This window comes from Eulemur rufifrons, chromosome 1, assembly GCF_041146395.1.
Source record: "Eulemur rufifrons isolate Redbay chromosome 1, OSU_ERuf_1, whole genome shotgun sequence".
NCBI lineage: Eukaryota > Metazoa > Chordata > Mammalia > Primates > Lemuridae > Eulemur > Eulemur rufifrons.
In genome coordinates, this window is record NC_090983.1 from 2694622 (window position 1) to 2720074 (window position 25453).

The following is a 25453-nucleotide window of genomic DNA, read 5'->3' on the forward strand; positions in this document are numbered from 1 at the left end:
TAAAATACTTTTCAAGCACTTGTAAATATATAAAACATGTCATTACTACTATAATTATTTTTTAGTAAAGCAGTTCTTAGATCCATTTGTGTAAACGTTTGGCTCAAGATGATGTAAGATTCTAAAATTTTGCCTTTTCAGACCTGTTTTGTAATGTTCACTGGCTCCCACCCAACACAGACGGTCTTATCACGCGCTCAGTTAGTGGAATTTGGCATCTGTGCCATAGGGACCTCAGCAGTGAACGTTTCATGCTGACCTTAGATTACTTCTGAGGGTCTGTGGTGTGGAAGTCACAACTAAACACGGATTGAAAAGGTGTTGGTGCTGCCCCCTGCCCTAGGAAGTGTCGTGAGCCAGGTTTCTAATCTGTTTGAGGACGGGGACATCCCAGTATGGTATCACGGAAGAAAACCTCAGCACCTCAGAATCAGGAAATATAATTTATTTGCTAAGTATCTTATAGCAAAGCAGGCATCAGTCTGTAAGGGCCACTGTCCTCAATCCGGGAAAGGCTTGGCACTGTGGCTTCCCTGATGAGGCCCTGTCCCGCATCTTCAAGGGGGTCCCCCCCACCTAGAGGCAGGAGGCCGCCTTTCCACCCAGCCTTCCAGAGCTCACTCCTCACTGTCCCTGGTGAGCCTGGGCTAAGGGAGTAAGACTGCAGCTCTTGGGGTCTGCCCTTTGTTTTAAAGCTGTGTAGCCATGTCATGAGGTTCCTAAGTACTTGAACCACCCCATAAAGTCAGTTATATAAATACATTCCATCTGGTAATATTATATAATAAATAGTTCAGTAGAGTGCTGTATAACACACTTACGTTGAGAAAATGAAAAATGTGGTTATGTGGCTTTTTCGAGGGTAAAAGATAAATTCTCCAACATATCTGTGCCCCCTGGGTACAAAGTAAAATCTAGTGCAGGGTGTGGCCACACGACCGCTTATCGTGGGGTTGCAGCACCCAGGCCAGCCCAGCCCTTCCCGGTAGGGTGGGTACAAGTCCTACTGAGAATCGGGCCAGGCCTGCCCAAGGGCACAGAATGGCCAGTTTGTGTGTCCTGCGGCACTTGGGGGAGGGGAAGCTGGGCTCCTGCAGGTCATTTAGGCCTGGCTGTGGTCACCTCATGTGGAGGCCAGCTAGAAGGTTAAGGTGACTGGCTGTTGCCTCTGCTCCCAAGCCTGAGCACCTGTGCCAGACCAGCTTGACCCCGCCCTCCTGGAGGTCCTGTGGCTCTAGGTCCCTTGTAGCCTGTTGTGTGTGGGGTGGAGCCATCTCTTTACAGCAGGCAGTAGGGGCCCTGGAGGTAGCAGCTAAGGGCCTTGTCCTCTCCACTACCTACCCTGGGACAGTCCTATACTTGGAAAACTGGGGGACGCCACATTTAAGCAGGCTGACAGCCTATGTCTCCTCACAGGAACTGCCTCCCTCCCCACCCCGTGCCCCTCACTGCTACGGGAGCTTGGCAGGCCTGGGACCAGCCTTCCCAAAGCCACTTTCCTGGCACCATGTCTGAGCTCACTCAGAGCCACACTGCCACCCGAGTGAGCAAGATGCTTTGAAGGAGCATCCCAGAGCTGGCTGGACCCGGCCAGGCCACTCACGCAGCAGGAGCTGTCAGCTGTTCAGGTGATGGGTCAGCAGGACTGGCTGTCCCTAAGCTGCAAAGATTCTAGATCTTTCACCTGGTGGGCGAGTTCCTAGCCGTGGGAGCCTCAAAGGGGATGGGAAAAGGGATCCTGTTGGTCTCTGGGGAGGGTGAAAGGGGCCTTGGCTACCGAGGGATTAGCAGAGGGAAGAGCAATGCTCCCATTTGGAAAGGGACTTGCGTTCTAATCTCGCACACCTTAGAGGTGGAAACAGCCTGTAGAAGCAGGGCCCAGACTCACTCTTCTCCCTGTCCCCATGATCCGCTGTCCAGTGTCCCACTGGTCCCTGAGGCTGCTGTGCCAAGGCCCACAGCAGGAAGCTTGGGTTCTGTAGTCACTGCAGGCCGCGCAGTGCCCTGAGCTCCACCAGCAGCGGAGGCACAGTCAGGGCAGGAGCAGGCAGAACCAGGGAGCCCGGATGGAGACACCGGCAAGTGGTGGGCAAGGCTGTTGCCCCAGCTGGCCTGGGTGTCCTCCGAGCAGTGAGGACACAGCTCGCGTCCAGTGGCGTCCCTCAGCCCTGCACTGCTGAGCCTCCTCCAGGCAGGGGCCCCACCCACCTGCTCCCTGCCTGCCGCTTCTCCCTGCCTGCCATCCATGAGAACCCAAGGAACGGTGGAAAAGGTGGGGCAGGGCCACAGGAAAGAAGCTGAGGCCGCCTGGGCAAGCTGCCCAACAGCCCAGGTCTGTAGCTGGGGACAAGCAAGCGTTCCAGGCATGCTGACCATTTCCAGGATAACAGCCTGACAGGACATTTCCCCCTTTAAAAGATGGTCACCTGAGATCACCCCTGGTTCTGGGACCACCAGCTTGCACGTCAGCTCCGCAGGCCTGCCTGTAGTGGCCGTTTCTCGGCTGACCTGCAGTGGCCAGTCAGGGCAGAGTTCCAGGTGGGCTTCCTCCTGCACGTGGCCACTCTGATGCTGTCTAGACGTTCAGACCCTGCTCCATTTGCTTGGCGTGAGAAAGGGTCTGCGGTAGCCACTCACACGCCCAGGAGGACAGCACTGAAGTGGGAGCCGCTGCGCACGGTGAGAGAGGAGCCACTGGCGTTGTCCAGGAAGACGGAGGTGTACTGCCCCATCTGTGGGGAAGGTGCCTGTCGGGTGTCGGGCTGGTCCCTGCACCAGCAAGACCCCTGACAGCCCACAGGGGTGCCCAAGGGGCCAGCTGGCCCTTCTCCCTCCTGCCTGCTCCGCCCCACACAGAAGGGCCCAGGCCCAGAGAAGGATATGGCCTGCCCAAGGTTGCAGAGCAAGGGAGTGGTAGGCCCTGGACTCAACCCAGCACCTCTCCCAGTGCTTCTACCTAGCTCCCTGCACGCTGTGCAATTCCCGCACCAGACCGCAATGCCTTCCAGAGCCGGGCAGCCGGGCCTTCAGCCCTGGCTCTGCCGTGTGGGCTTGGGCAAATCCGGGAGTAACACTCCCTTCCCCAGAGCACCGTGAGTATTAAACAGGAGCAGTTATCCCACACACCTGCACTTAAATTTTTTCTTTTTAAAGTGAATCCCTCCTTCGTGTCAATTTCTCTAACCACTTGCCCAAATCCCTACAGTGCCAGCAAGAAATGGTCACTTAAGGTTTTATGCAGGAGGTAACTACATCTGGCTTCCCACAGTGGAAGTGGGCCCGGGCCATGACATCAACCTAGGGCAGAGAGTGAACCTCCATTCCTTCCCCCCACGGGTCCCCAGAGAGGCCTGTTGTACCCAGCCTCAGTACGAGATGCTCAGGAAATCCGAAACCTGGAGACTGTGGAGCAGAGCGGCGCGGCTGTCTGGGGGAGGGCATCTTAAAGGGAAGAGCTGGGGTCTGGAGGAAGGAGACGTGAAGCCTGGCTCTGCCCGGACCAGGGCGCATGCTTCAGCCTGTCCCAGAACCTTTCCTGGGCCTAGATCTGAGGGTGCTGCACCCAGTGATCCTGAGCACCTGGCCAACACCCTTTCTCACCCAGCCACCCCCTGGCGGTGCCCCTCCCTGCCCGAGCCTGCCCCACACACCTGCAGGTACAGGATGCCATTCACAGAGATGGTGAAGAGATCGCTGCTGCTTTCCAGGCCCATGACAGTCTCCAGGGATCTGTTGCCAAGACAGCGAGGGTCAGCCTGCCCCCCAAAATCCCAGCTTCACCACAGCATACTCACAATCCCAGCCACCAACACCGTGCCTAGCAAAGTGCCCGGTCTCGCCAGGGTCTTCCCGTAGAGGCAGTGTCTGAACTGGGTCCCCAAGAGGAAGACAGACACAGGGATGAAGGCACGCTTCGACTACCGGAAAAAGCAAGGCCAGAGCCAAGCAAGGGGCAGCAAAGTCCTGGCTCTGATGAGAAATGAGACATTGGCTGTTGCAGCTGGAGGCAAGGGTGTGGCAGCAGGTGACGCTAAAAAGCCCATTCAGACCAATGCCTCCAGGTTTTCAAAGCCAGACTAAGAAGTTTTGGACTTTTATCCGTTCATTCCTGCCCTCTCCAGCTGTTTGCAGAGCACCTGCTCTGTGCCTGGGCTCCTTTCTGGGCACCAGGGAGACAGAGGGAGCTGACAGTCACTGCTGTCATGGACCAGATGGTGTAGTGTGGATAGGGACACCAGCGACGATCAGTGGAGGTGATCAGGTGGGGAAGTAGTGACAGAGGAGGAGGCCTCCAGCCCGAGGTCAGGAAAGGCCTCTCAGGAGGTGCCACTGGTGCCCAGGCCCCTAGATGAGAGTCCCACATGGCCAGAGGAGACAGGGCAGAGCCAGGAGGCTGGGAAGAGCCAGGCCTAGGTCCTGGGAGGGAGCTGGGAGAGCCTGGGCAGGGAGTGGCACTAGACTGACTTTTGTTTGTATTTTTTTTTTTTTTTTTTTTTTAGAGATTGGGTCGGGGTCTCGCTGTCACCCAGGCTAGAGTGCAGTGGTGCAATCACAGCTCACTGCAACCCTGAACTTCTGGGCTGCTGAGTAGCTGGGACTACAGGCGCGCACCACCATCCGGCTAACTTTTCTATATTTTGTAGAGACGAGTCTCACTGCCTTGCCCAGGCTGTGGACCAGTCCCTTCTGCGAAGGGACGGCCTGATGGGGGCAGTGGGGGGCAGCAGGGGCAGGAGTAGACAGGGGAGACCTGGAAGGACAAGGGAGGACAGAACCGAGAGGGGAGGCGGGGATGAGGGGAAAGGGGCGGAGCGTGCGGGGTGTGGGCCGCCCGGCCTGGCCACTTACGCGTTGCGATGGCACCGGGACTGGATGCAGATGAGCAGGCGTAGGCGGTCCCGGGGGCGCAGCGGCCCCCGCCTCGGCTGCTCCCCAAGCGCTGCGGGCAGGGCGGGCAGTGGTCACGCACCGGGAGGGAAAGGGCGGGCGGACCCCACCCCTCGCCCCCGGGCCTCACCCACGTGCAGCGTGGCGGCAAGCGCGTAGAAGCCGGACACGGGCGCCGTGTACTGGCCGCTGGTCAGGTTCAGGCCCGGGCCACGGCGGAAGGCGCCCTCGCCGTCGGGCTGCAGGGCGCACGGACAGTCACCGCGGGTCCTGGCCATCCAGCCCACCCGGGCCCACCCGGGCCCACCCGGGCCCACCCGGGCCCACCCGGGCCCACCCGGGCCCACCCGGGCCCGCGCTCACCAGGTAGTAGACGCCCAGCTCGTGCAGCGCGCGCCGCTCCACCGATGCGTCCCGGCGCAGGCGGCAGTGGAAGGCGGCCACCACGCGGGGCGCCCGCGGGCCCGGGGCCAGCAGCGCCAGCACGCCGCCCGCCTCCTCGTCGTCGTCCTCCTTATCGGCGGCAGGGCCCGCGAGGCTCGGGGTGGTCAGCTCGTAGGTGCCATCTGTGCAAGGCTCGGGCTCCACGCGCTCTCTATGCCGCACTGCTCCTGGCACAGAGCGAGCCTGTGGCTGCCCGCCTGGGACCACCCCGCCCGCACGGTTCAGCCATAAGCGGGCAGAAGCCACCCTGCTAGAGTAGGGGTCGAGGGTGACGCCCCCTGGGCCCGCAGGGCCTGGGGACACTTTGCGTCCTGATCCTGCAGCTGATCCCGTTTCCCTTCACACTTTTGCTACCGGGAAGCTCTGGACAGGTGCACACCCAGCACCCAGCATCACCTCTATCCTACCCACATTTTTTTTGGAAGAAGCTGGATGTCAATAAATAACTATTGTAGTTATGCTGGAAATATTGTTAGCATAACAAGGAAGTTTTCAATGCTGAAGGTGGTATGTTTAAATAAACAGTACATGGAATTCAAAGGGGAAAACAGCTCTCCGTGGTTCTTCATAATAAAATCAATTCTAGTTAATAATGTGAGCCACCGCCCAGCCACTAGCCGCAGTGCAGAGACATCCCCTGACACAACAGCTTGACCCAGCTCTGCGCCCTCTGTCTGCAGCCTCCAGCTCAGGCTGCCGCAGCCTAGGCCAGGTGGTGATTGTGGAGGCCAAGCAGGGCCCACCCTGTGCTGCCCTGGCACACTCCTCCCTGCCCTCCCATGGGGCCTGTACCAGCAGCCAGTCTGGTCGCCCGGCTTTCGTTGGGCTCGCCTGACTCCCAGGTGGGGCATGGGGCTAAGTCCACCTTCCTCTCCTCACCATGATCCTCCTGCTTCCACCCCTGACCCTTGGCAGATGCAGGCCGGGCCGGGCCAGGGCAGGGGCTGGACCCAGGCCACCATCCTTGAGCCCAGCACAGAGAGATGCCTCCTCATGTCCTCCCCATCTCCGCTACTGGGAACACCCTCCCTGGCCCTGCTGGGCCCGTCGCTGTGCACCCTTACCTTTCAGCAGCAGCTGGAACTCCTTCAGCAGAGCCTCCGGTGGGATGACAGGGCCCGGGGGCCCTTGAGGGCCGGGAGGCCCTGGGGGCCCTGGCAGGCCAAACTGGAAGGGAATCCGGGCAGTGAGAACATTCGAGGCAGGCAGGGAACCGTGGGCATCCCCCCTGCAAGAGGCAGGCAGGAGAGCGCCCCCGCTGGCCCCCAGAGGCCCTGACCTCCAGGTAGAGGCCCGCCCTAGGGCTTCAAACTCAGTGAAAGCCTTAGCCCGAGTGAGTACATGAGCACGAGGACTGGGTCGTGCTGGGGGTGGGGGGCAGGCGGGGCTGGTGGGCCCCTGCCAGTCCGGTACCCAGTGTAGGACCTCTTTGGGGCTCACAGCAGGAGTCAGCCATCAGGACCAAGGCTGAGAGTGGGAGCCCAGCGGCTGCCGGGGCCCCAGTGCCCACACCCACTGGGAACCAGACTGGTTTGTCACTGCAGTCGACTACAGGCCCTCTGGCGTGTGCCACTGTCGCTGGGCAAGACCCTCTCTCACTGCTGGATGCAGGAGGAGGAGGAGAGGGAGCCGTCAGGGCTGCCTGGCATTCTAGGGGTGTGGGGTAAATGTTTGGGACCAGGTCCCTCCTGGGTCCTGGCTTGGTGCTTTCTCTGTGTTCCCTGCCCCCGGGCTGAGGCACAAGGGGCTGTGCTGCTGCCAATGGTCGCATGTACGAGTGGGTGCGGGCAAGGGGCCAGGACGCGGAGACCCCCACTCACGTGGGGCACGTGCGGCGGGATCCCTGCTCACCTTCAGCTTCTTCGCCTTGGCCCTGCTCCTTCTCTTGCTATTGACACCCTTGTCACTCTGCCTGACAAAAAGCATCCAGGCGTCCCGTGGGTCGACACTATGCGCTTGCTCAGAGATAGGCTCCTGCAACACAGCCAGCCCGGCGAGTCAGCTGGTCTCACCCGGCACCCGGCACCTGCCAAGCAGGTGTCACCAGCGGTGCCCTCAAAGGCAGCACAACTCCCACCCCATCTCCACGGCCCATGAAGGAGGACTCCTAGGGAACAGGCCACACCATGGCCTGGACTTTGCACTGGGTGGGAAGTGGGCCCACGATGCAGGTGCAGGAAGATGGGGTGCAGAGCTCTGCAGCAGGTGTGGGCCCTGGCACCGCCCAGGCCAGCTTCCTTCCTCAAGGTGAGCCGAATGCTCACACTGCCCTCCAGAGTCACCCAGGAAGATCCTACCGCTGCAGCACCGTAGGTGCTCAGGAAGAGGCAACTGTGATTATGCGGGACTCCAACCACCAGCCAACCCTCCCGTCTATTCCCCCCAGTCAGAAGTTCTAAGGAGGCAACTTCAGCCCTCGGGGCTGCCTCAGGTTGCAGTCCGGGCTGGGCAGGGCCACTGGGTGAGATGTCAGGACTCAAGGCCTCTGCACTTCCGAGGCACTGACCCAAGCAAGGAGGGTCCTGTTCGTGCTGCGTTCTGACCGGCCCTGACACTGAGCAAAGTTCTGGGAGGAAACTTCCAGGGAGAGGCCTTTGGCCCTTTGGGCAGTGGGCCTCGGGCAGTCTGGGCTCCAGGCAAGGCCGTCAGCTGAGACGGAAATTGGCCCAATAGGGCTTGGATGAGGTCATGGGCGCCAACTCCAGGGGCTGACGGTAGGACCTGGGATTCAGAGCTGGCCACACCCTTTGATCAGAGGCTGATTGACCTGGCTGCCAAGTCGCTGCTCTGCGGGGACCCAGGGCCAGCTTTGGGGAGCTGACCAGCCAGTGCACAGACCAGGGTGTTGCAGTGGGAAGATGGAGGCCTCGGTGCAGGAAGAACCTCGGCTGGACAGAGAAAGGCCCCGGAGCGCCAGGGCCCTCCTTGCTCAGTGCCTCCCCACACGTCGCACGGCCACTGTGGCCTCCTGGCTGCTGGCCGGGACCGGGGATCTCACTTCACAGCCTCACGGTGCCTCAGTGGAAACATGCACACGAGGGCTCTGCACACAGAGGAGATGGGCGCGCCGGCCTGACCCTCCCGGCTGGACCCGGGGCCTGTGGGTGGACTCAGACTCCAGTCTGGTTTGGGGACAAGCTGAAACAGGTGGAGCCATGTCAATCGGTCTGAGCCTCAGGGGGTAGGTCTACCGCAGTGTGCGTGGCTGCTGGGCAGCTGCCCCGGCCAGCCTAGTTCTCCAGCCATGAGGGCTCCTCAGAAAGGAGCCTTGGAGCCTCTGGTGCCCCCAGGGCCCCAAAGAAGGTCCAAGGCCACCCCCATCAGAAGCACCTGAGGCTCCTCTCTCTGCCTCCTGGTGATTGTGCGCTGATATCTGGCTGCCTTGCCCACCTGGGTGGTTTGGCTGAATACCTGGCAGGGCGGGGGTGGGGGGAGGTTTGCCTTCAGTCCATGGGAAGCAGCTGCGGGGGGTGAGGATGGGATAGAGGCCCCCGGGGGACCCCCGGCTTGCTGCCATCTCACTCTTCCTTATTGGATGCACTCTGGGCTGTCCCTGGCCTAAGGCCCGGTGACACTCTTCCCTGTCTGTTCTGCCAGTATCTTCAGAATAAATGAAACCCAAATGACCCTCCGGGGCAGCTGTCACCTCCCTGACCAAAGGGCCTGGCCACACTGAGGTCCTCTTTGAAGTGCCACCAAATCCTCACCCTCCCAGGCCCGTGGCCGCACCCTCCCCACCCTGACCACCCTCTGCTCACATCTCAGGCTCCAAGGCCAGGAAGGAAGGAACAGGCACAGGTGAAGATCCCCCGACAAAAGCCACGTCATTCCTGCCCTGAACACCGGCTTCCCCCAGACCCACAGGGACTGTCCCAAAAAGGCTGGGGGGCTGGACGGTAATTTGCTTATACTTTTACAGATACGTTCTTCCCAATTTCATGAAATCAACTTATTTATACTTATTTCCCAAATTTTTTTTGCTGGCCTAGTAGAATTTTGCTTTAAGCCAAAGAACTACGCAAAAGCTAAGGTCAAGGCTACACTTTGCAGCGACAGCTGTGCAGAGGGCTAGAAATGCAGGGAACAGGTCAGCCCCATCCCTGCCGGGGCCGCGCTTCCACCGCCCGAAGGCGGGCGGGCCCCGGACCCCCACGCAGGGGAGGCGCGGCCGGGGTCTCACCTGAGGGCGGGCGGCCGGTCCCGCGCGGTTCTCCCCGGGGTCCGCCGGCAGCTCGTTCCCGGGCGGCGGCTCCTCGCGGGCGCGGCTCCCCGGGGGCTCAGCGGGCTCCGAGGAGACGAGGCCCCGGGCGGCGGCCAGCAGGCCCGCGTAGACGAGCAGCAGGCGGGCTCCAGCGGGGCGGCGGACCGAGGCCATGCGGGCGGCGGGTCCCTCGCGGCTCCGGGCGCGGCGTCTCCCGAGTCCCCGGGTCCGGGCCTTATAACGCGCTTGAATCCCCCGCCGCGCCGGGCCGCCGCCGCGCCCCCTCCCGGCTCCCGCGCGCGCTGCAGCCGGGGGTGCGGGACGGCGCAGCGCGGGGGTGTGGGCGGGGACGGGGAGGGACGCGGGGAGTGGCGGGGACGGGGTACGCTGGGAGGGAGGGGGCGCGGGGATGGGGAGACTTCAGGGCTCCTCCTCGGAGGCCCTTGCCCAGGCGGGAATCCCTCCCTCCCGGGCCGCCTTCTCCCCCTGGCAGGTGCGCACTGTTCCTTCACCCTAGGCGCACCTGCGGGGACCGGGGGGCGCAGGGAGCAGAGCAAATCTACACCCTGGGGCAGTGACCCAGCACCGTGGGGGCCTACCGAGGCCCAGGCTGGGAGAACTCACCCCTGTCCTGCCCGTGGTGTGGGGGGCCGATGGGAGGGGAGGCCGGGCCGCCCGCCGCCCACCAGGGTCAACACAGGGAACCCCACCTGGAGAGGTGGATGAGGCCCTGCAGGCCTCAGGAGAAGGCGAGGCACCCGGGGCCCCTCCCTGAGGACAGCCAGCCCCCCTCACGCTCCTGGGCTGCCTTATATATTACACAGGCACGTGGCTGCCTGCAGGGGCAGTGGAAGATAAACCCGTGAAGGTGCCACAGCTGGCTCTCTTGCCCCAGGCCCTAAGCACCTACACCTGCACCAGCATTTTGTTGAAGGGAAAATTTCCAGCTGGAAATGCACCTTCCAGGGTCTTCCACTCCCACTGACGATGCCGCCCACCTCTTCTGAGAAGAGCAGCCTGCAGGGAGGAGGCCGCCCCCGTCCTGTGTAACAAACAGGGCGAGGCACAAGAATGGAAGGGAAGTGCCAGAACCAGGCAGGTGGTGGCCTTGCCCAGCCAAGGTTGATCTCAGACTCAAGCTCGCCTGTGTCTCCTACCTTCTCTGGCCATTCATGCAGTAGTCCACCTGGCTGGCCCGGCTGGCCCTCGCACAGGGACACACAGCCCATGGACAGAGGCGGGCGCGGGGCTGGAGGCAGGCCCTCCGGCCCACTGGGCACGGTTGTGTCCTCACGGCCACATCTGCCCATTAGGGCTCTTCCTATTGCAGGAGGTGTGGAATATGAGCTACGCGATGAGCTCCGAGGTTATTGGAGAGAACACACAGCCCTGTCTTTTCCCCGCAGGGAATATGGACCCCGCAGGTGCAGGACTCCCTGCTGGGGGCCTGCCTGCAGCTGTGGCTCAAGGTGGACAGTGTTCCAGGGACGTAGGGGATGAGATGCCCCGATATGGGGGACATGATCCTTAAGATGTTCTTGTGACATCATTCCACTTCACAGTGGGGGCGCCAGCCCGTGAGGCCAGTGCTGGGCACAGGAGCCGTTGCTATGTGAAAAGGTTATTTTCCCAAACAATGAACTATCCCAGTGATGTCATTGGCCCTGCCAGAGGGCCCAAATCAGATTGGTTCTGGTGCCGGTGCAGCCTCCTGTAATACAATCCCGGGTGAGGACACGGCCTGGCCAGGGGGCCGGAGAGCTCCGAGGGCTGGGGCCTTCAGGTGGGGCTCCTGTGTGTTTCCGGGGGCACATTTCCAAACAGCTTCTACTCAGAGGAGGGCGGAGCCCAGCAAAGAATTGTATAGATCAAGGGGTGCCCCTGCCCTGGGGTGCAGAATAGACTGGCCTCTGGGCTTCGGGTGTGGGTGGATCCCAGGGCAGACGTACAAGTGAGTGGCCACAGCCCATGGGGCGCCTCCCCAACGCGCCTTCGCGCCTGGCTGAAATCTAATCCTCATTCTTGGGGCCTCCTGTCACGACCTCTGCCGGCTTCCCAGCAGCCTGATGCCGTCAAGCTGTTCCCACTCTTCTCTCTTCCTCCAAAGGAAGGGCCTTTGCCGATGAAGTCATGGGAATAAAAGCTCCTTTCGCCCCGAAAACAGTGGGAGGCTGAAGTCAGCTTGCTGTGCGGCCTCCAGACGGACATGCAGACAGCCTTTGCTGTTTACCAGAGCCTTCTAAGCACGCGACGTCATCTCATTCTCAAATCTTATGGTTAGCCCCATTGTACAGATGAGGAAACTGAGGCTCAGATCTTGGGATTGGCCCAAGGTCATTGTGGAGCCAACAAACAAAACCACGTCCAGGTCTGGCCCCACATCCTGAGGTCAGTAGCTCTGAGGAACCCACAGATTCAGTTCAAGTCAGAGGACGTCACTCAGTTCCTGTGGCAGGCCGGGCACAGGGCCGAGTGCCAGGAGTGAGCTGTGTGCACCCCGGGCAGAGTGTGAGCAGTCTCAGGTCTAACGGGGGAGGCTCTTTCTCACTCCTGTCCAGAGGGTCTCTTGGGGGATTTTCTGCTAATTGTCTCCATGTTTCCAATATGTTAATTAAAAAGAAATCGCCTTTTGCTTACCTCTCAGTTTAAAGCAAGAAGGTGGATACTGGTGGTATTGTTTGCTGTTTTGCTAAGAATCACATTCTTAAATGTGACTGTGATCAAAATAACCCCAGCCCCTGACCCTGCAAAGCCTGGGGCAGTCTGCTAGCTTTGAGGAAGTCACGGTGGCTCCTGGAGGTGTCCGTTCCAAACAGGAATTACTTCCCCGATGAAGATTCTTGTCACAGTCTACCTCATTCTTCAATTAACCAGCTTCATGCCTGGCTGCCCCACTGTGAACCCGGACCCGGGGAAGCCGGGAGAGAGGGCGGCACACGCAGCGGCAGAAGCCACGCTGGAGGCTGAGCAGCCGGCACTGCCCTGGGCGGGGGGACCAAAGATGACAGACGGGGCCCTGCAGCAGACAGGCTTGCCTGGAGCGTGGCTGTGCCCTCCCTCCCTCCCGCACATCACCTGCAGATTCCCGGTCAGTGCGCGTCTCAACCTGGTCAACTGGCTGACCAACAACCGCAGTGGTGGTCTAACTTGACTGCCAGGGAACTGCCAGGTGACCCGGGCCCTTTAGTTGGAGCTATGTGAGGGTGGCAGCAGCCGGATTCCAGCAGTCACTGTCCCTGCCTGGAACAGGGAAGGTGCACGACAATAATAAAGTGTCCTGTCTGGAAGATGCTGGAAAACGCAAGCCCAGCGGAAGTGGCTGAGCATCCCTTGGCCTCCGGCTCGCCTGGGAACCAGAGGGAGCTGGGCCTGGCTTCTGAGGGCACCGAGTGCTCCCTGCAGGCTGGGGCTGCTGCGGGGCCTCAGTGTCCCCTGCATCCTCCATGGGAGAGGCAACACACACCCGCTCAGCGCACGTGAGCACGCTGGGCTGGGAGGTGGGTTTCAGTCCCCCACGGCCCGTGGGCCTGAGAGGGTGGGGGCATTTGCACGTGTTCCAAGGGTAGCCGTTCCCTTTCTAGAAGCCCATATTAGCCCCCAACCTGCTAATGGGTGCTTGCGTTCCTGGGGACTTTGATGATGGAAGAGGACACCTTGGCTGCCCCCAGACATTCCTTGGTGGATGAGTACGTTACTGTCCCTTTCCCGTGGGAAGCCCTGAGTGTTTGATTAGTGTGCCGGAGCCTTCTGCCTGTGTCCTGTGCTTGGCCGCCTTCCCTGCCTGCTGTCTGCCCCGCACGGGCCTGTCACGCCTCCTGCACTCTGGATTCTGGTGCGCTTGGCCAGCAGGGCGCTAGCGGGAGGCTGGGGCAGGAAGGAGAAGGTGGAGGGGTCCTGTTCTGGCCCTTCCTCCCGGCAGGGTCACGGGTGGCAGAGGCTCCGTCCCATTCCCAAGGCCGCCGCTCTTGCCAGGCCTCCCCGTGAGGCTCTGGAGCCCGGAGACTGCGTCTGGCCGTTCCCGTCCCCTGAGACAAGGGGTGCTGCGGGGTCCCCACTCCCGCTGTTGCCGGGGAGCCTCTGCAGCCCTGGCAGGGCTCCCCGCAGCCTGCCCGCGCTTGGAGAAGGCCCTTTAGTAAACTCTCCTTAATTGCTCTCAGTCACCCAACTGCCGTTCCCTCCTGGGCCCCTGAGTGGGGCAGCTCAGCAGGTTGGGTCACCCGAGGTGTGGCCTGGTGCCCCGGAGCTGAGCGCCAGGCCCTGGAGTGGCACGCGCCCCGCCCCCGCCCCCGCCCGCGCCCCACCAGGGTCTCTCACACCCCCACCGGGCCTGCGGGAGCAGAGGCCACCCTTTCCACTACCCGTTTGTGATCAAAATAAGCCCATTTTGACATTTTGAGTCTTTATTTTTGTTTATTTAAAATTTCTTTTGCAAAAATGTTTTATATCGAGTCATTTTAAACAGCCCCTTGGCTGGCCTCCTTCGATAACTGTCTAGAAAAGATTTCAGGAGCTTTCCGTGTGGAAACAAAGTTCCCGGAAACCCTCACCTTGTTTCCCCCAACCCACCGCCGACGCCGCTTGCCCCAGGTCCGGGCTCCGGTTCCTTCGGGACACACCCAGGTCCCTCTCTGGGCCCTGGGAGTCGACTCAGCTGTCCCACAAGAAAGGGGCGTGAGAAGTCAGGTCTGGGGGCAAAGCAGGTCAGGGCTACAGAAGCAGGAGGGACCGGGGACTCCTGTCCTCAGAGCCCAGGGACACCGGGGCCCCTCTGGCCCCCACTGGGCCGGCCCTGGAGAGGAACCCGGATCTGGAGGGGGATGGGAGCAGCCCACGGCCTCCGAGGGTCGGTGCTAGGGCTGGCACTGGGCTGGACCCGACTCCTGACTGGCAGCCCTGTGACGGCGGGGACATGGCACTCAGCACCCACAGAGCATCCTTGGTTACGAAGGTAGGTGGCTTGTCATGGTGAGAGAAAGCCTGGAGCCTGGGCCAGCCCTGTGTGGGATCCCCGTCAGACCTGGGGGGCTCTGCGAAGGCCTGAGCCACCCCACGTCACACCATGTGCTGGCAGGGGAGCCGTCAGATGCTACCCCCGCCCTCTCTCAGGAGGCTGCTGGAAGCGAGCCACCAACAGGCCCCAGAGCCACCCTGGAAATCCCTGCGGTGCCCGGGCGGGCCTCACCCGGTGGGGAATCTCTTCTCATGAAGAGCCTTTGCTTGAAGACAGTCATCCCACGGAACAGAGGAAGGAGGGCGCCCGGCCTCCCTGCTTCGTCTGCCTCCCTGGGGGCTGCGCTCCTGGTGGGAGGGTGGCACGGAAGAGCTGGGCGGGGCCTCCTTTGTCCCCAGAAGCCTGGCGCCAACAGGCAGAGGCCGGCGTGGGGAGAGCCCAGAGCCCACCCAGCCAGCCCCGTGCACAGTGGACACCCCGCCTGGAGCCCCGGAGCAGAGGCTGCCACTGAGGTGGCCTGGTGCTGACCCTGTCCCAGGGCCTATCCCTCTCCACAGCTTCCTGGGCAACTCCGGGTTCAACCCTCGTGTGTGCGATTGCTCCGGAAGCCACTGGCCGGGCCCAGAGGCAGGAACAGCTGAGGCTGGGAGAGCTGGAGTCGCTGTCCTGCTGGCCCGCTGCACCTTTCTCTGACGTCCTGCCAGCCCGAGGGCGGCAGAGCTTCTTGTCCCCATTATGCTGGTGTCCAGCGACCCGGCCCTTGTGGCTGCTCAGATCAGAGCTTGGTGTGGCAGCTCCAGAGACCAAGGCTGTGTGCGCCGGGCTGTGCCATCTGACGACCCCAGTGGCCCCGGCCCAGCCTGAGCCCTGGAGGGGACGGCAGCTCCATGTGAACAAGCAGGCAGAATAAAAGTGGGCTGTTCCACGGGGGTGGCGGGGAGCTGCCACGGGGAGCTGTCCCCCCGGAGCCCCCGGGCTTAGTGCTCCTGGGCGGGGCTGAAGGGCTGGGTCCACTTGGAGATGTCCAGGAAGACGGCGGAAGCCCCGTGGTAGAGCCAGAGGCGAGGCAGGGCGCCGTGGCGGGTCCAGGCGTCCCGCACGGTGTCGTAGGCCTCCATCTCCACGTGGTAGTCGCCATCCATGCCCTGCCAGCGGCCGCCTGTCACATACAGCGCGTCACCCAGAGGCACCAGCGCGCCGTTCTCATGCAGGCTGTGCAGGGACTGCACCTGTGGACGGCCAGCCGGTCAGCGTCAAGGGGTGGCCAGAAGGCAGAGGTGAAGGGTGCCCTTGGCGGGGCAGGGGACAGGCGGAGAGGACGGCCAGCCGCCGGCCCCGTCCTACCGGGGCACCAGCGCACTGACTGAGGAGTTCATCCCTGGGCCCCTGCAGCTTCCTCAGACGCTCCCTCTCCAGCCCCGTCTCACGGACGGTGTTTTCAGCCCCCGGAGTGAGAGGGGACCTGAGGCCTGACCTGGAGCTGCCTCCCAGCCTCACGGCAGCTCCGGCCCCGACAGACACCTGGGGGGCCAAGCCCACCCTTGCCCCTGGCCGTGGCCTCGGAAGGGCCCTGGAGAGGGGTTGCGGGGCCAGGGCCGGCAGGTCTCCAGGGGCTGGAGAGAGACGTGGGTACTTCGGGAAGAGCCCAAAGTGGCCCCCAGAGGAAGAAGGTAATGCAGCCGCCCCAGCCCAGGCCCAGAGAGGGCGAAGGGGGCCCAGCAGTGCGGGGCCCGGCCCAGCACCATGGCTCGGGCCTGGGAGGGCCCGGCTGTGGCCCAGCTGGGAGGGCCGAGGAGGAACCGGCCTGGCAGGGCCCACCCTGCACCTGTTTCACCGCAGTAATGGGGCCTCGGCTCAGCTGAGTGCTGACGCCAGGGGACAGCTGTGGGCAGCAGCGCCCTGCTGCCACCGGTCGGCCAGCACAGCCTGCCAGGGGGCTGCAGGAAGGGTGCCACCTTCAGCTCCAGGGACTGAAGATCTCGAGGCAGGTGGCAGGCCCAGGGCGCCCGCCTGGGAGCGGAGTCCCGTCTCCCTCCCGGGAGGGGCACAGGGGCTGGGGAAACGGGGAGCCCCGATGCTGGCTGCTCCTGCCTCGCCAGGCTCAGGACCCCCCGTGTGCCCACCCCAGGCCAGGAGATGGCCTCCGCCTTGGTCCCTGAAGCACCTGCCGAGCCTGGTTTTGCTGCCTGAGAAGGACAGAAGATGGGCGGCAGGGGACAGAGGTGGTGACCAGCACCCCGGGGCCTCCTTCTCCCACTGTCATCATCTCTGCCACCCTCAGGGGGCTCAGGCCGGGGTGCTGCCGTCACCCGTGTTCTGGGGAGAAAGCCAGGGCTGGCCTTCCCTGCGGGCCCTGCAGGCACCGACCCACCGCCGTTCCCAGGCTGCTCTCTGCCACGTGGGGACCCTGGGGCACTGGCAGGTGGGGGGGGCGGCCCACCTTCTGCCACAGGTTGGCCCCGGGGTCGTACACATAGACCTTCTTGGTGTTGTCGCCGATGAGGTAGAGTGCCCCGTGCAGCGCGGCGCAGCGCGGTGAGGACAGGTACTTAGGCAGGAAGGGCGAGGCGATCACGCTCCACGCATCTGCGGGGACACGGGCACCGGGGCCACCTTCACCAGGGCCGCCAGGGTGTGCTCCCCCCCTTTGAGGGACCCAGGGCAAGATGCCCCTCTGGGCCTCAGTACACTCGTCTGTAAAATGGGAGTGAGCCCTCGGGGCTGGGAGCCGGGGCTGAGCTCACGCCTCTCTCTGCCTCTGGGAGAAGCGGGACAGCCCCCCCCGCCCCACGGCTGCACCACAGGGAGGGGCCTGCGGAGGGTGCGGGGGTCCCTCGGGAATCTCACCCTCAGAAGGGGGTTTTGGCCCAGTTGTCCCCCAAGTCCCTGACTGGGGACAGACAGGAGCGTCTGGGCTTCTGCCTCCTCCCTCCCGCCCCAGGTCTGATAACCAGGTGGGCCCCTGGGGCCCCAAGCAGACCCCAGGGCTAGTCGGTCCCTCGTGGGGTCCCCCACCCCACTGCAGGACGGGCCCTGCCAGCATCTCCGCCGTCCAGGGTGTGGAACAGGATTCGAGATCAGGGCTGGGAGCCGCTGAGCTCGGAGAGGTGCCGAGTCCAAAGACTGAGCTCAGCCACCGGCCTTGCGGGTCGGGGGTCACTGCTCCTGGCCCACGAGGCCATTCCGGGTGGACAAAGCAGCCAGGTAGCTGCCAGGACCTGGGGCTCCTCGTCACGGGGCCACTGTGCAACCTGCACCCTAGCACGTCCCCCAGCTGTCGCCCAGGGGCCAGGGCGGGGCAGATGTGCAGCTTGCCACCAGGCTGGGCCCGGCTGGGACTGCAGGGACGACCCCCTGGCCCTGACGCCTCAGGCCCTGCCTTCCTCCCTGTCCCTCCGCCTCTGACGGGCTGTGCCCTGTGTGGGAGGCCCGCGGCTGCCTGCCCCAACTCCCGGCCCACCTGTCCTCGGGAGCCCCCCCCGTCACCCTCGCTGGGGTGGACTGTAGCCTTTGAGGGGCCCGTGGTCACCTGTCCATTGTCCCCTGGCACCCCCAGGCGGTGGCCCGGCTCACCTGTGACGGGGTTGTAGCACTGCAGGGCCAGGGCGTTGTACTTGCAGGCGCTGGAGCCCACCAGGTAGAGCCGGCCCCGGCAGCCGGCGGCCGAGAAGTTGCTGACATACTTGAGGGCGGGGCTGACCGGCGTCCAGCTGTCCGTGTAGGGGTCATAGGTCTCGACCTCCACCACGTCCAGAGTGGTGCCTGCGGGGGTCAGGGCTCAGGCACCAGGGGCACGGGAGGGGTTCCTGGAAACTCAGGGCCCAGCGCTTCATAAGGCAGCAGGGACCCCCGGGCAAGCGCAGGAGGGCACGGCCTCGGGAGTCATCCCCATTTCACAGACAGGGACACTGAGGCTCCGGGGGGCCAGGCAGAGGCGTGGGGATGGGCGCTTGGACGCAGGGATGCCCACTGCAGAGCGTGAGATGGGCCCAATATCGGGAAGGTGCCGGCAGAGGCCTCAGGGGGCTGCCCCAGACCTCTCACGGCGGGGGGGGGGGGTCCCTTCCCGGCGTGTTTCGAACTAGAATGGGGGAGTCAGTCCTGGGAGGGGCGGGTGGCAAGATGTCAGCCCCTGGCGCTGTGGGCAGTCCCCACCAGTCCCCGAAAGAGTCTGGATGGGACAGTGATGGGGCCTTCACGGGGAGGGAGGCCACATCCTGCTCTCTGGGCCCCCGGCCTTGGCCTCTGTGACAACCTGGGGACCTCAGAATGCCCTGGGCCGGGGACTGTGTGTGCTTTCTGCTCTCTGGCTGGGGACGGGGCAGCCACTGAGAGGACAGGGGCCGGCCGGGGCTGCTGGGCATGAGCAGCCTCTGGGCCAGTTTGCTACTTACAGAGCTTTGGGGCCACATGCATCTCATTTTCCAACATTCCTCTAATCAGTGAGGTCCCTGGGCGACTCCTTGCTGTAGTCCTGGGGTGCCAGGGGGTAAGGCAGCCCCCATGCTCAGGCCAAAACCAACAGCAAAGGGGCCACTGTGGGCCCCTCATCACAGCGGCTGCCCTGTGGGCCCGAGCGGAAGGCTGGGCCACAGTCCTGGGATGGGTGTCCCAACCCCCGGCAGCTCCTGTCAGGCCTCCTTCTGGGGACTGGTGTGTCACCCTATGTCTCTGTCCCCAGGATGCATCAGAAGGGCTGGGAGCTGGCCATCGAGGACACCCAGGCCATGGGTCCTGAAGGCCCACTTGGCCGGGAGCCCTGGGGACTCGCCCAACCCCAGACAGGGAGCTCGAGAGCTGCGTGTCTGTGGCCCCTCGGGCCGCGCGGGGTCTCCTTCCTCACGCTGCAGGGATGAGAGGCTCGGACCCGCCCCGGGAGGCGTGGCGAAGGCAGCCTCACCGCCGATGGCGTAGATCTCCCCGTTGAGCGCAGCGCTGGCGTGGTTGGTGCGCGCCTTCAGCATGGGTGCCACGGGCTTCCAGGTGGCCTCCTTCAGCGGGAAGCACCAGGCCTGGGTGGTCGACCAGGTGTCCGTCTTGGTGCCCCGAGAGCCGCCTGCCAGAAGAGGTCATGTCCACACGGGCACCAGCCACGCTAGGTCTCCAGGCCAGTGGGCTGGGTACCAACGTCTGGCCCCCTCCCGCCCATGCCAGGCCGTGACCACGAACTCGGTGAGCCAGGGTGGGACCCCTGTGGGTGGCACAGTCTAGCTGTGTGACTTCGGGCAGTTCCCTCCTTCCCCCATAAAGAAGGGGGACAAGATTGGCGGTTTCAAACCCCCTCAGGGGACGTTCTCCCCCAACCCAATCTCAGCCACAGCAGCAGAGTGACCCCCACCGCACAGGCCCTTTGGGGCGGCCCGGGCGGCAGGAGCACAGCGGGGCGGGCCCTGGGTCCACGTCAGGCAGTGGACATGCAGCGGCTTCCAGCACAAGTGGACCCGTGGCTTTTACATTTCCTTGTTGTCACCTGCATGGAAAGGTCTGGAAGAGCCTTGACTGCGGCGTCAGAGACCCCGCTGAGTGGGGGCGATTGCTTTCGGTTGGGCTGCACTGTGCCAGGTGCCCGGCCGGGCATGGTGTCCCTGCAAGGGGCCCCGACCTGCCCACCTGTGACATAGATGTCGTTGTTCAGGGCCGCCAGGGAGAAGCCCCACTTGTGGTAGTCGGGGAAGTCCGGGAGCGCCATCCACTTCTCTGGCAGGAGGAGAGGCGGAGGGGTCAGGGTGCCTGGCTCCCTGCTAGCCCCCCCCCACCCCCCGTCCCGGCCCGGCCTTCCCGGGGTGCCTCGGCCACGCACTTGGTGCAGAGACGTCCCCTCGCTGGTGGGAAAGGCGGGGGCGGGGCCCAGCCGGCTGCAGAGGTGGGGAGATACCCGATGGGCGGGGCCCGAGCAGGCCCTGGGTGCTTGGTCCCACTGTGGCCCCCACCGCCCACAGCACCCCTCAGAGCCTGGCACCCAGACTTGCACCCAGGAGTGCCGAGAGGCAGCGCAGGCCTTGGGGGCTGGGGTCTCACCCTGACCCCAAATGGACCCTTCAGCCCCTGGGTGTGGCCCCCCCATGAGAGGGGGTACAGGTTAAGTGGCCGGTCTGTGGGTGTCACTGTGGGTTATGACACAACATCATTGCTTCACTCACTCCTCATGATCCATTCACTCGTTCGCCCTGGGCACCCGTCTGCCCCTGGCAGCCAGGCACGTGTGGGGACCGGTCACAGGCCTTGCGGCAGGCGCAGCGGGGTCCACACCCTGGTTCCCCTGCACCAGCTGTGTGGCCTTGGACAAACCCCAACCTCAGTTTCCTCGTCTGTAGCATGGGGGTAATTCCCAGGCAGGCGTGGGGACTTCCCGAGATAACGTGTGTCTGGCACGCAGGTACTGCTCCAGAGTGGTGGCCATCAGGGTTAATGTCACTGTTCTCGTGAGGGGCGGGGTCAGACCTGCCTCATGGAGCTACGTGGGGTAAACTGAGGCAAGGGATGAGAAAATGCTTTGGAAAAGTCAAAACGAGACAATAAATGTTAAAGTCCTATAAACGGACACATTTTGGGTGTTTGAGGGAGAGACCCAGGACTTGGGGGTGTCCCCTGGGAAGACGGTTTACCACAGTTGTCGGGACATGTGGAATTCAGGCCTCCCTGGGAGCAGCGCCTGGCACTGTGGTCAGGGACTCAGTGTCCCCTGACTCATGTCTCTGTCACCCCAGGGTGGAGACTGCCCAGCAGTCAGCAGGCCCTTCCTGCCAGAGTCCCCCACCCTGCGCCCCCCCGGCCGGGACTGAGGGACAGCTGCTCCCTCCTGACGTCAGCCCCAAATCCCCTCTCGTCAGCCCCTGACGGGGACAGCCGGGCCTGGGCTTCCTGGAGCCCGCCAGCCACTGACGCCATGGGGATGGCTGGCGACATGCCGGTGCCCAGGACACCAGCTGACCCTTTCTGAGGAGCTCCCTGGGGGCCAGCGCAGGCCCCCCGAGCCCCTGCGGAGCTCACTCCCCCTGCGTCCCGACCGCAGGCCCGGCCTCCGTGCTCACAGGGCCTCCTCACGGCACAACCCTGCGCGGAGGTGCCAGGAGCCCGTTCACAGGTGAGGAAACTGAGGCTCAGGGAGGTGAAGTGACGCTCAAGGGCTGGAACTGGAGCCCCGTTTGGCCTGACCGAGACCCTGAGCTCTGCCCCCAGGCTGCCACGCCCCTGCGCCCCCCATTCTCCCCTCGAGGCCTTGGTTCCCCTTTCAGGTGCGCAGGGCAGGTGGCCCGAGAGGCAGCGCTGGCCCGGCCACCACGCGGTGCAGTCTGGGCAGCAGAGCCCCTTCCAGCAGGCTGGGACCTGGAAAGGACCTCAGTGGAGGGAGAGGGGACTGCAATGGCCCCGACAGGGCACGGCCCCCGCCCGCTGCCGTGGCCCCCAGGCCTCTCTGCAGCCCCCCAGCGAGGCCCCCCAGGCTCCCCGACCCCGGGCGGGCGGTGGATGTGGGCGGCTCCCCTGTGCTCCCTCATTCGCTGCGCCCGCGAGGGGGGCGCAGCGGCTCACACCTGGGCGCGGGCCGGGTACTCACTGGCCTTGGTGTTGTAGAAGGCGAAGTTCCCGGGGCGGGGGGTGGGCTCCTCACCCGCCTCATTCTCCTCCAGCGCCCGCCCGCCCACCACCACCAGCACCTCCTCCAGCTTCTGCGGGAGGGCCGGCCGCACCTGCAGGGCCAGGCCAGCGTCAGAGCAGCGGGGCGGGGGCTCCCTGCGCCCAGGCCCCACACGTGGGCTGGGAGGGCCTCAGCACGTGTGAGCGCGTGCAGGTGTGCGTGTGCGTGTGCACGTGTGCCTGCGTGTTGCTGTGGTGGCTGACCTCCCAGAGCCTGTCCCCAGTGCCCCACAAAGCCTCCCTGTCCCTGGCCCGCCTGCAGCAGCTGCACTGGGCTGGCCTGGCCTGGCGGGAAACACGGGAACGCTGCACGTGGAATGGCCAGTAAGTCGCCACTGCCCAGGGCTCCCAGGACCCTGGGGTCCCCACCGCCACCCTGGTCCCTCCTGTGGGATGCCCAGGCCTCTCACCACCAGCAAGTACAAGATGACCGCCGGCCAGCACCAGCAGGAGGCCGGGCCCGCCGTGACCGGCCGGTGCCAGGGCTGGACTCTGCCCGCCACACACTCCACCCTCGGCCTGGGAACCACCAGCCTGAGTCACATCTTCGTCCCCAGACTTGGCTCCAAAGGAGTCCCCTGGAGCAAGGCCTCTGAGCAGGCTGCCTGGCAGCTGACCGACCCGTCAGCTCCTTGTCTCAGCAACACCCGGGCCTGTCACTTCCTCAGGACCTGCCCTGCCCACCAGGCCTGCTGGCAGCACAAACAGGAAGTTGCACCCCATAAATGCTTAAATGGCTTCCTCAGGGGCAGGTGGTGGCGGGGTTCCATGCCTGTCTGTGCCTCCTTGCCTACCCTGAGCTCCTACCCCTTCTTTAGGGGCCAGCTCAGATGCTGCCTCCTCCAGAGAGTCCTCCCTGACTGCCCGCCCCTCCGAGGATGCCCCCAGCACCCTGTGCAGGTGCCGCCCAGCCCGGCCCTCCCACACTGCCTTAGCTCTATTTCCGGTTTGTCCTTGCGGGGCTGTGGGCTTTTCCAGGACAGGGTTTGAATCTTATCACTTCTGGGTTCCCCTCCCCTCACATCCAGGGTGTGGCACACACAGGGCACACTCTGTACTCGTGGGGTGAATGGTGACACCCTCACAGGTAACTGGCCCAAGGCAGGGAGCGTCACAGGTTAGGGGACCTTGAGACACCCACCCCTCACTCTCCCTCCCAAGCCAGGCGGGATCTGTGGGCTCTTCCGCCTGCTTCCCAGGGATGGGAGCCCCCTGGCCGCTCACTCACCCCACCGTGGCCCTGGGCCAGGGCCGCCCTGCATGCCTCCGACTCCTGGATCAGAGGCTCCGTGGCCAGCAGTTCCTGCATGCAGGGCCCGGGCACGGCGTCCAGGTGCACCAGGCCCAGCAGCTCAGGCAGGTGGGTGGCCCGGGCCGGTGGGTCGTGGCGCACCCAGCGCAGCAGGGCCTCGAGCCGGCTCTGCTCTGGCTGCACCTGCAGCAGGTCGCTGGCCAGACAGGTGGCCAGCCGGTCTCGGGGCAGCTGCAGGAACTCGTCCTCACGTGCCACGGCCTCAAAGTTCTCCCGCAGGAAGGCCCAGGCCTTGGCAGCCACGCCCAGCAGCCCCTGCTGCTCCCCAAACTCGCAGATGCCCAGGCAGTTGGCAGCGTCCAGCTGCTGCTGCAGGTAACGGCCGCAGACCTTCTGCACGGCGGGGAAGTGGAGGCGCGCGGCCGTGCGTGTCAGCGCCTCCACGTTGCTCTGGGTGACGGTCAGCCGGCCCGTGTACACGAAGTCCACCAGCTGCCCCACCACTGCCGGCTCCACGTCCCGCAGCTCCACGCGCGCAGAGAAGCTCTCGGCAAAGTTGCCCGTGAACATGGCGTGGAAGTAGGGGCTGCTCAGGGCCAGGAGGCCGCGGTGGCAGGGCAGCTCCCGGCCGCCCACCAGCAGCGTGACGTCAGCCAGCTTGGGCTGAGAGCGCAGCCGCTGCAGGCCGTCCAGCATGTCCTGGGCGTGCGAGGGCAGGTGGAAGTCCAGGTCGTCCACATTCCGCACCATGGTGCCCGTGCCCACGAGGGCCCTTGGCGGCCCACCCGCTCCCGGGGAACAAGTGCCTGGAGCCGCCCGAGCACCTGGGGAGAGAAGAGAGGGGCTCAGGCGAGGGGCGGGGTCTTGGCCGCCCGAGCGACGGTCCGTCCCACCGCCTGCCCGTTAGTTCTTTCCTTCCCACGGCCGCGCACGGACAGCTCCGATTCCCTTTTCCCACCATCTCCCTCCAGCCCGGCGCGGCCCTGTGAGGGAGGCGCAAGTGTCCTTCCCATTCGACAGTGAGGACTTTGCGGCTTGGGGACCCGGAGACCTACTCACAGCCTGGCCATTCGGGCGGGACAGGGCCGGCAAGAGAGCGCGGGCCTGGCCCCCGCCACAGCCCTGGGCACTTCAGAGCAGACCCCCCAGCGCGTGGGGCCCCCCAGGCACCCAAACCCCCAAGAGGTGGCCTCTGTCCTGGATCCGACACTGCTGGGGGGACCTTGGGGGCATCTGAGAGGCTTCCTGCTTCACTGATTCCATCTGCTGTGACCTTGCTGGGTGACCTTGGGCCAGCCAGGTGCCTCTCTGGGCCTGTTTATCACCTGCTCATCGAGAGGCTGGTGGTAAAGGGGCTCCAGGCGCCATCCTCAGCGCGGCAGCTCTTACTCCCACGGTGCCCCACGCGCCAGGCCGCGCCACGCCTGGCCCGTGCGTTAATCATGTGGCCTCGCAACAGTCCCAGCAGGTGGGTGCAATCATCGTCCCTTTTGCAGTTGGGGAAACTGAGGCACAGAAGGCTGGTGCCACGTGCCCAAAATCACACAGCTGGGAAGTGGTGGAGCTGGGGTTGAACTCAGAGCCAGGCTTGGGGACCCACGCTCTGAACCCCGCGTCATGCCTGGCCGGCGTAGGGTGCTAAACACAGACAGCTGAAGGCAGCTCTCTGGAGGGTGATTTCACATCTCAACGTTCATATCATTCGAATCAGCGAATCCGCTTCTGGGATTACGTAAACACGCGCATGTTTATTTGTGTACTTCCGGTATTTCACAGTAAGGCAACCACGCCAAAGAGCGGTAAGGTCTGCGCAAAGGTGCGCGTGCCGAGCCCCGCCACGGCTGCGGAGCAGGGAAGCGGTTCTCCACCAGGGGGCGCCGCGCAGGGCCGTCCAGGGGCCGCGTGGGCACCGGGACAAACGCCTGAGAAATCAGCTGGATGAAAACCGCGGAGCTCCCCGGAGAGACCAGGGAACTGCGGACCTGGCTGGGCAGCCGGACGCAGGGGCAGAGTCAGGGAGCTTGAGGGGCCTCCACCTCCCCACCCGCTGGGGCCCGTCTCCCTCCCACCCGAGGAGCCCTCC

The 25453-nt window shown here is 64.0% G+C and overlaps 2 protein-coding genes across 2 annotated transcripts; both read right to left on the reverse strand.

The window, feature by feature from the left end:
- Positions 1 to 2633: 2633 nt before the first annotated feature.
- ERFE (erythroferrone) lies at positions 2634 to 9706 on the reverse strand. Its single transcript, XM_069465600.1, has 8 exons — positions 9512 to 9706; positions 7183 to 7305; positions 6396 to 6498; positions 5251 to 5498; positions 5018 to 5126; positions 4849 to 4939; positions 3651 to 3729; positions 2634 to 2732 (listed from the first exon to the last, which is right to left on the reverse strand). The coding sequence occupies exons 1-8, from the start codon at positions 9704 to 9706 to the stop codon at positions 2634 to 2636; spliced, it is 1047 nt and encodes a 348-aa protein (XP_069321701.1).
- A 5285-nt stretch (positions 9707 to 14991) lies between these two features.
- KLHL30 (kelch like family member 30) lies at positions 14992 to 24180 on the reverse strand. The gene is made up of 7 exons (XM_069465609.1): positions 23347 to 24180; positions 22039 to 22171; positions 20094 to 20180; positions 19384 to 19539; positions 18057 to 18245; positions 16924 to 17069; positions 14992 to 15712 (listed from the first exon to the last, which is right to left on the reverse strand). Exons 1-7 carry the CDS (start codon positions 24118 to 24120, stop codon positions 15461 to 15463), a joined length of 1737 nt encoding a protein of 578 aa, XP_069321710.1. The 5' UTR covers positions 24121 to 24180; the 3' UTR covers positions 14992 to 15460.
- Between the last annotated feature and the right edge of the window lie 1273 nt (positions 24181 to 25453).

What these genes read in the sequence shown, in the direction of transcription:
- KLHL30 (XM_069465609.1), bottom strand. Translation starts at nt 24,120, where the DNA reads ATGGTGCGGAATGTGGACGACCTGGACTTCCACCTGCCCTCGCACGCC. An exon ending in CAACGACATCTATGTCACAG is followed by an intron (nt 19,540 to 20,093) that starts GTGGGCAGGTCG and finishes CTCTTCTGGCAG; the next exon opens with GCGGCTCTCGGGGCACCAAG. An exon ending in GGAGATCTACGCCATCGGCG is followed by an intron (nt 18,246 to 19,383) that starts GTGAGGCTGCCT and finishes TGACCCCCGCAG; the next exon opens with GCACCACTCTGGACGTGGTG.
- ERFE (XM_069465600.1), bottom strand. Translation starts at nt 9,706, where the DNA reads ATGGCCTCGGTCCGCCGCCCCGCTGGAGCCCGCCTGCTGCTCGTCTAC. An exon ending in AGCTGGGCGTCTACTACCTG is followed by an intron (nt 5,127 to 5,250) that starts GTGAGCGCGGGC and finishes TGCGCCCTGCAG; the next exon opens with CCCGACGGCGAGGGCGCCTT. An exon ending in TGCCGCCACGCTGCACGTGG is followed by an intron (nt 4,940 to 5,017) that starts GTGAGGCCCGGG and finishes CCCTGCCCGCAG; the next exon opens with CGCTTGGGGAGCAGCCGAGG.